Below are 14,901 nucleotides of genomic sequence, written 5' to 3'. Positions count from 1 at the left end.
GGTTTGCAGGTCGGGGCTCAGCCTGGGGCCGAGGCGCCGTGTGGTGGGACGGCCCGTACCTGAGGTTGAGGGAGGTGAGCCGGTGCCGCGGGCTGCTGCGGCCTCGTGTGCGGGTGGTTCTCATGTCACAGCTGGGTGTGAGCAGCTCTGCGCTGGGGCGATGGAGCCCCGTCCCTGCTGCTCACACAGCGCTGAGAGTGCTGGGGCTGCATGACAGAGGTGTGCCCCAGGTGTACTTCAGATACCTGAACTCTGGGGGGAAATACATCTGATGCTGTGCCTGGTTTTGTTGCCCCAGTAAACGAGCCAAATCACTGACTGTTGTTCGAAGATTCTCTGCTGTGATTTTGTTACTGTAGTCTATGCATCTTCTGTGTGAAACTAAGAGAAGAAACTGTTCCTTCTTAGCTGTTTGCTGCAACTCCTTTTGAAAGAGTTTTGCAGCAGGCTTTGTGATTTGACTTTATACATTTATGAAGGCAATAGTTAAATCCTCTTTGGTGTGGTATAAAAATAAACCCGTGAAGTATGGCTGTCAAACAGGAGCCATCTGACACGGTGTGTTGAGGTTCCACCTAATGTTTATGTATGAAATGCTTTAAATACCTTTTGTGATTGTCATCATTGCTGCTTCAGCCCTGTAGGGTTCCTGCGGAGTGGGGGAAGGGTTCCGTGGGACAGAACTGAAATGGAAGTTGTTTCTTTTAGTATAATACACTGATTTGAATTTGTGTTGTTTAAATGGAGAAGCATGCGTTGCTCATCTGTTTCACTTTGGGGTTCTGTGCTTCAAGAAGACCTGAACACCCCCAGAGTGCTGGGTACAGCACCGGCCCCACTGTGTGATGTTTTGACAGCAAAAGCAGACGCAGCGAGATAGGTTGGTTTGGGAGAGCGAAGGGGAAGCTGAAGCTGAATGCAGTCTGGTGTTGTTGCTTTCTCACATGGGCTGTTGGTGTTTCAGAATGTGAGGTATCTTGTCACTGTGTACTCTTCCAGTATTTGGTTTCTGCCTCTGTGCAATTAGACATGTTAGCAAAATAAGCAAACGTCGGTTGCTGAAGCCGCCAGGATGAAGTTAAATCTGCTCCAAGTTCCTGGAGGTGCGTGACCTGGATTTACCAAATACAGAAACTTCTTCAAGTTCCAGTTGAAACTCCTCCCCTTTCTTAAGGACTTGTACCATCCCCTTGCTCTGCTGCTTTTGGAGCGCTGTAGCTACTTGAGGTGTTTCTCTGTTGCTGTGTTCTGCATCCTTGTTTAAATTCAGGTTTTACATTCCGTGTTAATCATTCACATGAGAGTCGTTCAGAGCTACATGTTTTCTTTGTCAGTTCAGGAAAGGATAATAACCTTGTGTGGTGTAAGGACGAGGTTCTCTTTGATCTCTGAAGTGTCAGACATTTGAAAGCATAAAAACACGCTGTTTTACCAGGAAGCTTTCGTACCCACAGCTCTCTTTAGTTGGTTGGATTTAACAGATAGTGGATATCCTTAGCACTAGAGCAATACGTGAGCTCCTTGTGCCATTAGAAATAGTATTAAAGGTGTCCTTCCCTCAACTGAGTGTTTTAAAGATGTTTTTTTTTTAATCCATCATTTAAAAACACCAAAATGGTATATATTTGAAGGGGGAAAAAAGACATCAGTAGTTAAATTTTATATCTCAGCGTTAGTTGTGACTGTCTGCAAATGACCTTTTAAGAGTTCTTTTGCTGAGCAGTACCGTTCCAGACCAAAGGTCAGGGTCACAATACTCATAATATTTGGTGAGTCATAGATTTGTCCTGGAATCCAATTCTGGAAGGCACTTATGGGACATTACTGTGGTGTGGATCAGACACTGGCATTGCAGCTGGGGGGGGGGAGGGAATGTATTTGCATGCCCTGCTTCAGCTGCTCACTGCCCTCATGCATACTGGGAATCCACGTTGTGTTCCTTCTTGTGTTACCCAATAAAGTTGGTATCTGGGAGCCCTTGGGAAAACATCTCATTAATAAGGGTAGTTTTTGTTTGTTAATATTATTATTCTACCAGTTTTGTCTCATTATCCTCAATCATAAACAGGACCACGAATGATGCTTGATTCCCCTGATTGTGAATGTTTCTTTGCTGGCTCAGGCTGGATGTTTGGTTTTGTGTTGGCTTTTTATTTTTCCTCATACAACATGAGAATGACCCAAAAATGACGTTTTCTAATGTTAGGCATCTATAATTAGTGTAAATCAATAATGATGCTTTCATATTTGTCTTCGCTCTTAAGTATCAGTCTCAATCTCTTCAGTTTCCTGTGACTTCTCCTCTTTGCTGTGTCCCTCAATTTTTCTCTTTGCTGCTTTCTTGACTCCTGCTGCTCCTGTTCAGAGGGGCTGTCCAGAGAATAAAGAATGCAAAGAGTCCTTGTGTGCAGCAAAAGGAAATCCATTTCAGAGGTATTCAAAGCCTTGTTCTCATCCCTGACCGGAGCGTATTTGGTTCAGCAGAAGTGGGAGAGATGGAATATGTTTTGTAAAAGGAAGTGTGCTTATAAAACAGTCTGATTCTTCTGCCAGCTCTCAAAATTAGGTTCTGTGAAAATAATGCCCTTTGGAAATCAGTGAGTTCCCAGCATTTCAAGTCGCCTCCTTCAGAGCCACGTCCTCCTGTTTATCCGTGGTTTTCTGAGACTTTCCTGCAGCACTTCCCCACTTTCTAGTACGTTCTCTCCTGTTGTGTGGAGAATCTTTTAGCAGCATAGGAAACCAGTGCACAGCACTGTTAGGTATGTCATTGCATCTGATGAAAAATAGCAACTGAGTGGTAGAAGGTGTTGTCTTTAGCTGAACAAGTACGTGGTTTTAAAGCTAGAATATATTTTTAAGTTAATATCCCTTTTCAGTTAGCTTACCCAGGCACCCAGAGTTCTGAGGAAGGACTGCTTACTGTTTATATAACTACTAATCACTAGTAGGAAAGAATTGAACGTAATCACCGAATAGAAGGAAATGGCAGGGAGTATCAGTGTCTGGTTTGTTTGATAAGGTGTGTAGGAATGGTGTATGACCCAATCCTGGCTGGACAACGTGGGTCTGGGGAGCAGCAGCGATGTGTGGGGCAGAGCAGGGCTGGGTGACCCCCCTGCCCCCATCCCCAGCACTTCTGGGGTTGTGCCCTGACGGAGCCCAGTCAGAAACCAGGTGGAATCCAACCCAGCATGACACCAGGAAGGATTTTTCGGTTTCCTGTTGTGTGATGACAGCCTACAGGTGCTCCTTCCTCTCAGGAGGAAGGGGTTGCTGCTGCCAGTTGGCTGTGTGTTGTTCTGACATACCTTTTATTGAGCTTCTTGTTTGCTGGTGATGTGTTCACCAATGCATAATAGCTCGTGTTCTGCAGGGTGCCTTTCTTGCAGGGGGCAAGATACTGGTAGAAAAGTCACAAAGGAGGGAGCAGCAATGGCTTTTGTGGAAGGTTAACGCATGGCAGGACCTGCCAGTGCAGTGCTCTGCTCAGATTTCCTGCAGTTGTGGCAGCTGCATAACATGTAAGCATCGTTCTGATCAGGGGGCTTGATCTTTCAGACTTGTTTTATAATTGTTTGTTTAGCTATGTTTAAGGCCAAGTAAATATTTCAGTTATTTGGTAGTAATGGAGAACATTGGGTGATGTTTAAGGTCCAACCGTGGTGTGGAACCACAGCCAGAGAGCATAAGGATGCTCACTGGAACACCCCAGGTTAATCTGCATCTGTTCCAAAATGTAAGGATCTTTTATGTCTTTCCCTTTCTTTCCCTAGATGAGAGTGACAAAAATAATTAAGACTTCTTGTGTGTGTTTCAGATTGTGCCGTGAATGTCCATAAGAACTGCAAGAGTTTGCTGGCTGAATGCAGCAGCATCAGAACCAAGGTGGGTTTTAAAATGTGTGTTGTTACAAATAACAGTGCTTGGCAGTAAGATTGATGTGGTGGAAGTGTACTGAGTTATGTTAGTGCAGAATCCTGCCCTGCATCTTTAAAAGACACTGACTAGTCACTCATTTGCCATTACAGTCATTTGTGTAAGTAGTGAGAAGTGAAACAATTTATTATTTTTCTGAAAACTGTTTGACACTGGTGTCTGTCAGAGCTAGCATTTAAAAGAATGCTCAAAGCAATGTTGGTGGGTTTTTTTTACTATAATTGAATTATTTCATACCTCTGAATTTTTTGTGACTGTATTTTAGTGGGTTGTCCCATCTCAAAGCAGAGGACAGAGTGAGGGGCACAGAGGAATTTGGTTGTAACAGTTGCACATTGCTTACAAGCTGAGCAATGCAGAATAAGTGGTTTAATTTTCAACCTGTGATAAGCTTCTGTCTTGCCAGGCTGTTCAGTTTCTATCTGTCACTGGGGTGCATGAGATTGCATATGAAGTCAGAGTTTGGTCTCAGATAGTCTCATTTTTTTTCTTTTAAATTCTGGTATTGGTTTCAAAAATCATTTCCTCCTTCTTATAACTGCTCTTGAGGGTTTGGTTTGTTTGAACTTGCAACTGTCAGTGATTTCAGAGCCTGATAGCAGCTTAGGAGCACTGTGAGGAGGAAAAGAGCGTAGCAGCTCAGATCTGGGCTCTTGGGGTTGGAGGAAGTGTTGTCAGCCTTTGGTGATTTAGAGTATAGGAATGTTCTTATGTTGTTTTTGTGGGTTTATTTTAACATGTATATTTCAAACTTTTCCAGGCCTTGTGCATTTTCCTTTTAAACATAAAAATTCACTTGCACTCCTGCTTTAATTTCCACTCTTTGCTGTCATTCTTTCATTCTTGAGTCATCCCTTACAAATTGCTCCTGAAGAGAACAAAGAGAGAATGGTGGCACAAAACGATATGGAGAACGGAGCCACAGGAGAAAAGCGAGACTCCCCAGAGGCAATTTGTTACAAACTTCATTACTTAATTTTGTCTGTCTTTGATAAATGGAGTCTCAGTGGATTGTAGCATCCCAGTGTGGTGAGGATTAGAAAGTTGTGCAGATAGCAGAGATGTAGGCTTTGAACAGCCTTGATTTGGTTGAAACCTGGCATTGATTTGGGTTAGCGTTCGTTTAGTTTGTACTGCTTTAAGCTAAACTGCAGTGTTGGTGAAGATTGTTTACCTGAAGAGTATGATTTTATTGGATGTATTTCTTATGGTCGTGGCTTCAATTCAGCTGTAACTTCACTTTTACTTCAGTTTAGTTTATAGTTGACAGAACTTTTACGTATGGGATTCATGTCTGCATGCTGCTCTTCTGGAACGTGGAGAAATCAGAGCTGTTATTGTGTCAAACCGTATGGACCTCTGCATACAGCTTTGTTATATAGGAAAAATCTCATTTATTTTGGACTGAAAGTTTGGCTGTATGTGTAAGACTATTGTCTTTTTTCCTGTAGCAGAAAGATTTGCAGCACAGACCTTCTGGACCCACACAAAGTTCGTCCCAGTGCATTTCCCCAGGTTTGTACTAAAGAGTGATTTCTGTGCTCAAGACTCATCTGTTCAATTGTATTTTTTTCTCTAATATGTTTTAGAGGCTATACACAGTGTGTTATTGAAGTATAGAGAAGGTCTCTTTTAATAAGATGGCTTCATTTTTTTTTCTGCTGGGAATGGCTTAGAGGCTCCTGGCAATCTCCTGTGTGTTTTTATCTTTTTATCTTTTTATTTTTCTTTATACCTTCTTGCTGTGTAACCTCAAAATATCATGGTGAAAAGGGATCGATAAGCTAGTTTCTCATTGATTGTCTATTCTCTGGCCTCTGAAAAGACTAGAACTGTGAACTTTGTTTTACATCAGATTTTCATAATTGTCTATTTAAAACTTGCCTGCAGCTAGTGGTTGCTAGAAACCTCTAAGCCGAGCTAGTGCTAATGGTCTGAACATAAATCTTTGTTGAAATGAAGTGGGGAAAAGGGATCTGAGAGCAAAAATGAGAAGCAAGAAAGCTCTGTTGCAGCATAGGCTTTGAAATAGCTTTCTGCTACTAGAAAAGACCATCATAGTTGCAGTTGTAAGATTTAAATGGCGTTTTAATTGGTAGAAGTTATGAGATGTGCATTAACAGAATTGCTTCTTGGGTTCTCAGGTGACTCACCGTAATAAGAGCAGAATTATTTTCTGCTGTGCAGTCGCTCTGCTTTGATGGGCATCAGGAACACAATTGAGTTGAATGTCTGGGTATTGCTCTGATCTCTACAAATGTATTTATTAGGTACCATTTAGCTTGAGTTTCAAGCAGTACTTCATGAAACAATTCTTACCAACAAGGGGAATAATTACTGTAAGAAGATGAGTGGTTGATTGCATGGTCAAAAATGGTTTTGTGCATTTAGGGAAAAGAGCAGAGACTAAAATAGGAAGCAAGGAGGACTAAAGAAAATAGGAGACGCTGGCTGTAGGGCTTCTGGGTGGAACAGCTCTGTGGTACACAGTCTGGTCTGATGCTGTAGGCTAGCAGCGATCGATACAGGCTCTCAGCAGTGTGCAGACAGTGCTAATTGAACTCAGAAAATGGCTTTTTGCTGGTGCAGACTTTGCTAGGCAGCCACTGCTTGTTTTTGTGGTCAGAAGCAGAAGATGGAAGTCAGAAGAGCAGCTGATAGCATGGGCTGTGTTGTTACCCGCTGCAGGCTGCGGTGCCCAGCAAAAGAAGCCGGAGGGGTTGTGAGTGTAAAGGAGGAACGTGTTTTGAGAAAGATTCAAGTTGTGCCCTCCCCCATATTTTCTTCAGGAGATGTTGAGGTTTGACCTGCCGTTGTGAATTAAAGCTCTTATGTTCTTGCCTTGGAAGCACAGAAGGAGAACATGGTGGCTGATTTCCATACTTCCCCAAATGGAAATGGATATCATTTATTATTAAGGTCTTGTTCAAGAAATTCTCTTTTGCCAATCCCACCAATATTCACTTATTTTGCTTTTTTGGGATGATGGGCTTAAAGCTCATTGCTTGGATGATGGATGGGGAAATATATCTCGGTTTACTCTATTTGTTATAGGCTGAGAATGAGCTGTGTGCATATGCAAATTATTTCCAACTTGAAGAACCACTGGGAGAGCTGTTTCCAGTGGGTGAAAGGTGCAGTGTTATTTGCATTATATGTTATTGATGAAACCTCTGAAGCTCTCGTGCAGTTCTAGTCAACTGTTTCAAGGAGAGTGAGATCACAGAGCTGGGGTGGAGAGCAGGGATATGAAGAAATGTGGAAAAACCTGTTTTATGAATAGAAATAGGAATGCCTGGATTGTCCTGTGTTTGGTTGAGGAAAACAAGTTGAGGGGAGAGGGATCTTCAGCAGGGGTGCAGACCAAGGAGGGGGGCTTTGGGGGCTGAATAGGCACCAGAAGGAAAGTTGTAAATTGGTGATGGTGGGCATAGGCTGGGGTTGAAGGCACTCTGGAGCTGCTACAGCATGGCATGGAGGTCAGTCTGACTGCTAAGACAGCCTGCATCCAGGGGCTCCAAGGTGAGAATTCTTCCACTGCCATGTCCTTAAAAGCACTCTGAAGACAGGGCAGACCTTGCCAGAGAGAAGGTTTGAGGACTGTCTGATTCCTCATCCTCAGCCTCCCTGAAGTTCCTTTTATAAACGGACGTATTTGGTCTCCTGTTTCATACATTCGTTGCAGACATTAGTGCTGAATAGTTGTATCCAATTTTCATAAGTCTATTACAGGCTTCGTGTACTGTATAACAGTGATTAAAGTTTTAAATGTCTTTCCAGTTCATAGTGTGTCTAGATTTAAAAAGCATTAAAAATCTGCAGTATTACAATTAAATTTAGCTCTGGTGTCTCTTACGCTCGGCGTGCAGATGGAAATGGCTGAGCAGCAATAAGCATTGCAGAGAACTTGTGGTTTTCTGTGATCTCAGATTTTTCTTGTTTGCCATGAAATGTTCTGTGCCCTTATACAGTAGGGTGTGAATAATTGTGTGTAGGTTCTGGTGTTTTACTAAAGGAGAAGATACTTTGCAATTTCCACACTAAATGGGCACAGTAGGGACCAATTTCCTGCACTTCAGACCTGCTGATTTAGCCAATACAGTAAGTTAAGTGACAGCTTTACATTTCTAGAAGGATCACAGGTAGTATAAAAACAGTGCATCTCTGGGGCCACTTTACTGTGCCAAGTCTGAGGGCAGCCAGTAGTGAGCATGGGGAATACAAATTCAAAAAGCAGCGGCAGAAGCAATGCGATCCCAGCTCATCCCGAGCTGTCTTTTTGTGGCTCCTTTTCGAGAAAATGGAATGAAAATGTCTTTTTGGACAACGAGCTTTTGACATCCAAGATCCTGTCTGTTCTCCGTCCGCACTCAGAGAGAGGTTTGAGAGCAGGCGACCTGCAGTGTACGCCTCATTTTCTGAGCACCAATTCCATTTTCGCCTCTCTAGCCGCTTCCTTGAAGGAGCAGCCCCGCAGCCTTCTCCTGGGGCCAGATGGCACCCCAGCACTGCCGCGGAACCTCGGCATGACTATCGCCCAGAGAGGAAATTCTCCGTCTTCACTGAACACCGCAGGAGCCGTTAGCAAATTTGGGTAAGTAAACAAACTACCTCTCGTTCACTGGCTCCTGCTGTCGCCCCCTCCCCCATCTGGAAAGAAAACCGATTAAAAATAAAACAAGGCTCACGTTTTCGAGCTCAAGAGAGGATCGTTGGGCTCTTAATGCTGAATTTTGTTGTTTAAAATAACAGTCTATCTTTGGTCCCTCTGTGCTGTGTCACAAAGATATACTGTGAGATAGTGGAGTGTTCGAGCATTCCTGTCTGGAGCACGTTTTTTAATGGGTGTATTTATCTTCAGACTTGCTGAAATCCAAGAATCTTTTCTGAGGTCACTTATTCTGGGCTGTGCTAGTTCTGACTCGTGTGGAAGGACGGTGCTTTAAATTGCAGGATACCTGGGTTAAAATAGTGGACAAGTTCAAAGCTGTCTGCTGGTTTGTGTAGTTGTGCTCCTCTTATACCACAGTTATGCTCCGTCTTTACTGAAAGTGCCCTTTGGACTCTGAAATGGCTGTGGTTTGTCAGCAGGTGATGTGCTGTTGTTTTTTTTAATGTCAGACCAGAAGTTGCATCCTTGGTCATGCTGCTCTAATGAAATCTGCATTGTGTCACTGATCAACGTACTGCACTTATTTGTGTGTGCAAACTGCGAGTGCAGGGGTAGCTTCTGTGTTTTTTAACTTCACTGCTTTATAGGAAAGCTGCTTGTTGAAGTAGTTGGCTTTTATTTATTGATTTAAGTAGAGTAACTTTTAAAAAATATTAATGTTCTGTTTGGGTCCCTCATTCTAATTTCTTTGGCCACTTAGACTAATTTCAGGAGACATGGATGAAGGGGATTCAGGATTTATAAAGTTTAAGCAGACCTCAGATGATGTTGTCTCACTTGCACCTTCAACAGCAGACTGCATTTTTCTGGAAGGTATGGAAGCTTCTGTGTTTTTTCAGCACTTTCAGACGAGTAAGAAACTGCATACAGTACATCTTGAGATGTATTTACCCTTGTCGATGGTAATGAAGGATAAAGATTAATTATTGAAATTGAATGTGCTTTTGGTCTAGATGCATATTCTCTATCCCTCCGAAGTGAAATAGAAACAGACGCTCATGAGTTTGAGGCAGAGTCTTGGAGTGTTGCAGTGGAACAGCCTTATGCAAAGAAGCAAAAGAAAGAAGTTGTAAAGAGGCAGGATGTCATTTATGGTAAGAACGCTATTAATTCTTTGAAACTTTTTTATTTTATAGTGAGACAACGGAAATTGTTATTTTTATGAGCTTCCAGTTTGGCTCGTGCTTGTAAACTGGAACTGAGTACAAACTTTCAAATCTGTTATTTATCTCAGTGTGCCTAAGTCCTCCTAATAATGATTTTAAGCAACCTATATTTATCTTTCTGCCTATGTAAGCAGCAAAACCTGGCTGTGCTATTAGAAATATCCTAAGCTCAACTTCTACTGGGAGATGATATTAAATAAGCAGGGTCATTCTTGGTCACTGCTTGATTGAGAGATTAGCAGGGCAAATTCAGGTGCTTTAATTGTGGTTGTGTTCTTTCCTTGATAGTGATACAATACCTTAGAAAAAGTTTATGGACAGCTTCAGAATAGCTGGCTTCTAGCAAGATCTAGAATGGTACAAAGTATGGCTGGAAGGAGACAAGATGTCACATAGTCTTTGCTGTCAGTGCATGCTGTTGTATAATCACCTGTACCTAGACTTCAGCTGTTTGTTTTCTGTGCTAATAAACATCTCTGAAAAATGCTGCAATATTAAGCTCTCTGATTGATAAGGGAAGTTATTCCTGATATTTGATATAAAATTGCTTTTGCTGCAGTTTAAGAATATCACCTCTAGTTTCTCTTGTCCTATCTGTCACCCTTGATACCAGAAGCAGTTGAGGGTTGTTTTTCTAGCTATTGTTACTTTGACAGTAGGTTTGGTCACTTGCAAAAGATGATGACTTTCAGAGACTGCTCTCTTCTCACTAGTCATGGCACACCACATAAATGAGCACTAATTTTTATTTCCCTTTACCCAGAACTAATGCAGACTGAAATGCACCATGTTAGAACGCTGAAAATAATGCTGAAGGTGTACTCCAAAGCCATGAAAGAGGAACTGCAGTTCTCAAATGCAGTCATCAACAAGCTGTTCCCCTGTGTGGATGAGCTGCTGGAGATGCATGGGCAATTCCTGCTCCAGTTAAAGGAGCGGCGAAAGGAGTCCTTGGAAGAAGGCAGTGACCGAAATTATATAATCCAGAACATTGGAGACCTCTTGGTAAAACAGGTGTGAGACTGTACCAGATTTCTTGATGCTATTAAGCACCTCAAAAGCTAATTATAAGATAAAAATATGGTTGTGTAGACGTTAATAGAAGGCTGGGATTAAGAGCACCGTCTTAATATGTGTGCATGTGACTGCCAGGAACACATCTGATCAAAATCCTGAGAGATGTTCACTGGCTGTTCTTTGGGCACACATGAGCTCGTTATGTGGTATTCTGTGAGAATGATTTGGTCTTATCTTTGTGTTCTGAAATGTACCCATGGTGTCCTTCCCAAATACAGCTGCTGTGCACTTAATGCTGAGCTTCTTGGTTCTGACCGTTTAATCTTTTCTACTAATGACAGCTGCTTTTAAGTTTATTGCCTGCTCTATTAATGAGTGGATGCAACAATTTTTGTGTACTGTGACTTTTTTTTGTTCTTCACCTTTTGCAATCCTTAGTCTTCAAGTGCAGAAGCTCAGAAATCCTCTTAAAAATTTTCATTAAGACAACAGTCAGTTAATACTTGTTTAAGCTCTCAATTTCTTCTGTAACAGAAATAAGAAATGTTGAAATGCTGTCTCAGGATTCAGTTAATGTAAAACTATGTTAAATGGGGGTCTTGGGGTGCTTGTAGGTCAATGATTCATGCGTTTAATACTTATATTTCTCATTTAGTTCTCAGGTGAAAATGGGGAGAGAATGAAAGAAAAATACGGTGTGTTCTGTTCTGGACATAATGAAGCTGTTAGTCACTATAAAGACCTGCTCCAAAGCCACAAGAAGTTCCAAAACTTAATAAAGGTAAACAGCAATCAGAAGCCTCCCATTATTACTGTGCAAAGTATTCTTGAACTCTTTCAGTTCCATTTTATACTTGAAGATATCTTAATTTTGAATGAGCAGATATTGAGAGGTATAGTCTCGTTGTTTGATAGGTTGTTTGCTGCTTGTATTTTAAATTTTTTGAGCTGTTTGGGGTGGGTAGGTATTTTTTTTTCTTGAGAACACCTAGTACTGGAGAGTAGAGTATTTGTTCTGTTCATGGCTTTATCACTGACTGCCCTGCTGTCTGGCCATCTATGTAAACTGGCTTGATGATAAATACTGTTGATAAAAATACTATAGGAAAAACAGGAACTCTTAATTTAGCTTTGCCCACTACATCATCTTTCCAAAACCAGAAGATTGGCTCCAGGGCAGTTTGTTTATCTGCTGTACAGTGTAATGCACAATTAATAGGACGGGCACAAGAAGCACAGCCAAACTGGAAGCCTGTAACCTGAATCTTAGCTGGCACTGCACAGCCCGTGGTATTCTCGTGTTCCAGTCATTAGTAAGTGATACTGTGTGAACTTTCCAGCATGACTCTGTAGTTATAGCTCTTCTTAACTAGGTGCCTTGAAAGAAAAAGGTTTTCACTTCTAAAGAAACTAAACCTGTAAGCAGAGTTCTAAAACAAATAGCCTTTGTTGTTGTAAAGGAAGATTTGGGTGCTATATTCAGCCCCCAGGAGTGCTTTGTTCCTGCAGTCAGGCCAGCTGGTGGCATTTTGGTGCCTTAGTCTTCCATTTCTAAGCAGGAAAGTGTTTCTGTGCATCAACATCCTCATGAACGTGCAGTGGTAAAATAAACACTTATTCATAATTGATATAATTTGGCTGTTGGTTGGGTTTGGTTTTAAAATTATTATAACTTCCTATGTAGTTAAGGACTGGTCCATTACAGAAGGCATTCAGTTTGCAAACAGTTCAGATTCAGAACTTTGGCTTCAGGTTCAGTTAAAAGTAGTTGGAAATAATAACTAAAATGCTTTTTTCTAGTAATAAGGGCATTTTTTGATGTTATCAGGAATTGTGTTTTTGTAACAGAGCACAGATAATTTTGTGGTGCTAACTTTAATTTTGTAAAGGTGTTTTGATATAGTAAATGTGTAAATGGAAAGGGGAGGGAGTTAAAAACAAAACATAAATGGATGTGACAGATCTGTCTTGTTTTCTAGAAAATTGGCAACTGTTCCATTGTGAGGAGACTTGGAGTTCAGGAGTGCATCCTTCTGGTTACGCAGCGCATCACCAAATACCCGGTCCTGGTGGAACGTATTATTCAGAACACAGAAGGTAGTTTGCTTAATCTTTCCTAGAAGCCTGACAGTTGTTACCTCATCCTTTTTCTCCTATTCCACATGTTCTTTCCTCAGATGAGGAGAACAGGCTGGTTCTGCCTTATAGCAGCTTTCTTACTTCCTAGTTAGCTGGAGATGCAGTTCTAGATGCAGATTCACATCAGTCTTGCTTCATCAGAGGATCAGAAGCAACACTGAGTTTCAAGTTCAGAGGCACAACATGTAGTAGCTAAGCCAAGCTGTTCATTAAAGATGCAGAGCGAAAGGAAGGAATTTATTTATAAACTCAAGCTCTTAAATACTGTCAAATCCTCAGTCAGGAACCTTCATGTTAAAATATGTTTGATTCATAGTTGTATTCCTGGGTTGAAAATTGGACTAATTTCTGTTCTTTTTCTCTTAGTGGGAACTAAGGACTATGAAGATCTGATCCATGCCCTCAATTTAATTAAGTATACAATCACTCATGTAGATGCCGTAGTAAATGAGTGTGAGAAGGGGCAGCGCCTTAAAGAGATCATGCATAAAATGGAGCTAAAATCATCTGGGAAATGCAAGAATGGGCTTTTCTTCCGAAAGGATGACATGGGACAGAGGCGACTTCTGCTGGATGGGATGCTGTACTGGAAAGCTGCGTCAGGACGGCTCAAAGGTAAAGGACCAGGAATGGGAGAAGTACAACAAGATTTGTCTTTGTTCTGTAACTGCTTATTATTGATTCTTTGAGTATAAAGAAGGATGATGATAACCCACTTGTTTAATAGGATATTGGGGGCAATAGATCTTGTTCTATTCCTGGCTTGTCCAATAAGCATCTCTGTAATGGTGCACGATAAGTTCCTTATGCTGTTGGCTTATTATCTGTCTGATCTGCTTTCCAATTCAAGAGGGAGGTACACGTACAGGTACATGACAAAGCTTTGAGTCATATCGACTTAGTCTCCTGGGGAAAGGCACTGTATTGTGCAAGCTCTTGGTTCATGCTTGGAGAAATTGTCAAATCTGTGACACCTTTGTTCTGCATAATGTCTGTTTATCCAGAAAATCAAAACCACGTTCATTGTCCAGCTGTTCAAAGAAAAGCTTCAGATGGTACATGTAGTGAAGCCAAGAAAAGCTGGTACTGTGAACATCTGCAGATTCAGAACGATCTGCCATTAAGGGAGATATGTTCAGTCATGACTACTTGAGTCCAGATGTTAGTATGCCTTTGTAGGTGCTTTCAAGCTTTAAATTGGCTCTATTTGTATTCTGCTGGCTCTGCATGTGTACAGGCTGTGTCTGGAAACTGCAGTGTTTTGAGTCTGCATCAGTTTATTTGAATCAAAGCCTTTTTTTTTCTTTTTGTTACTGTAGATGTTCTGGCAGTCCTGCTAAATGATGTACTGTTGCTCTTACAAGAAAAGGACCAAAAATATATGTTTGTATCAGTGGTAGGTATTGGTCATCTGATTTAATGCATTAACTTAAAATATTTATGAAAATGAGAGTAATTACAGACAAAATACAAATAGGAATTCTAGATGTTATGCTGGCCTCATAAGGAAAATGTAGTTGATAAACAAGCCAGTGGTTCAGTGCTTCTCCTTTTCTTGTGCTGTGACTGATTTTAACTGAGCTTTGTTAGGCTGCTATTTCATGCATGTCATGTTAAATGCTAGAACTGTGCTTTAAAAGGTACTTGCAAATAGGATCTGCTTCTGTGTATCAGTTTGAAAGGGAAAAATCTTCCATTTCAGCTGGGTACGTGGTACAATAGCCAATGACTTGCTGTGGGCAGAGAATTTTCCTGAAGGAAACATAAAAAAAGCATTAAATGCTAATGTAATTGCTACAGCACTGTAGAATACTCAGTGGATTTGCTTGCTTTTCTGGGGCATTTCCACAGCTGTACTCAGAGCAGTTAATTGCATATACTTTGTCCTTTTCTAGTTCAGTTATGACCGTAATAGAACCAATCCAGATATCACTCCTCCACAGATAAATGGAGCAAGTGAGAGGAGCA

The 14,901-nt window shown here is 41.4% G+C and overlaps 1 protein-coding gene across 3 annotated transcripts in view; it reads left to right on the top strand.

Moving 5' to 3' along the window:
• The window catches only part of ARHGEF18 (Rho/Rac guanine nucleotide exchange factor 18), a 42,496-nt gene that overhangs the window by 15,654 nt on the left and 11,941 nt on the right, over window positions 1-14,901 (top strand). For 2 of the 3 annotated variants that reach the window (XM_010725062.3, XM_010725061.3), the window contains exons 11-20: window positions 3,821-3,888; window positions 5,391-5,454; window positions 8,389-8,533; window positions 9,312-9,424; window positions 9,565-9,705; window positions 10,541-10,791; window positions 11,450-11,575; window positions 12,774-12,891; window positions 13,300-13,548; window positions 14,253-14,329. In XM_010725062.3, coding sequence (XP_010723364.1) covers window positions 3,821-3,888; window positions 5,391-5,454; window positions 8,389-8,533; window positions 9,312-9,424; window positions 9,565-9,705; window positions 10,541-10,791; window positions 11,450-11,575; window positions 12,774-12,891; window positions 13,300-13,548; window positions 14,253-14,329 — 1,352 coding nt within the window. The remainder of the gene's footprint in view (window positions 1-3,820; window positions 3,889-5,390; window positions 5,455-8,388; window positions 8,534-9,311; window positions 9,425-9,564; window positions 9,706-10,540; window positions 10,792-11,449; window positions 11,576-12,773; window positions 12,892-13,299; window positions 13,549-14,252; window positions 14,330-14,901) is intronic. The other variant, XM_019610100.2, reaches the window with a different exon arrangement.

The sequence above is a fragment of the Meleagris gallopavo genome, chromosome 30, assembly GCF_000146605.3.
Source record: "Meleagris gallopavo isolate NT-WF06-2002-E0010 breed Aviagen turkey brand Nicholas breeding stock chromosome 30, Turkey_5.1, whole genome shotgun sequence".
Classification (NCBI taxonomy): domain Eukaryota; kingdom Metazoa; phylum Chordata; class Aves; order Galliformes; family Phasianidae; genus Meleagris; species Meleagris gallopavo.
The sequence above is the reverse complement of the archived record's forward strand: the minus strand, read 5'-3'. Positions and strand labels throughout refer to the sequence as shown.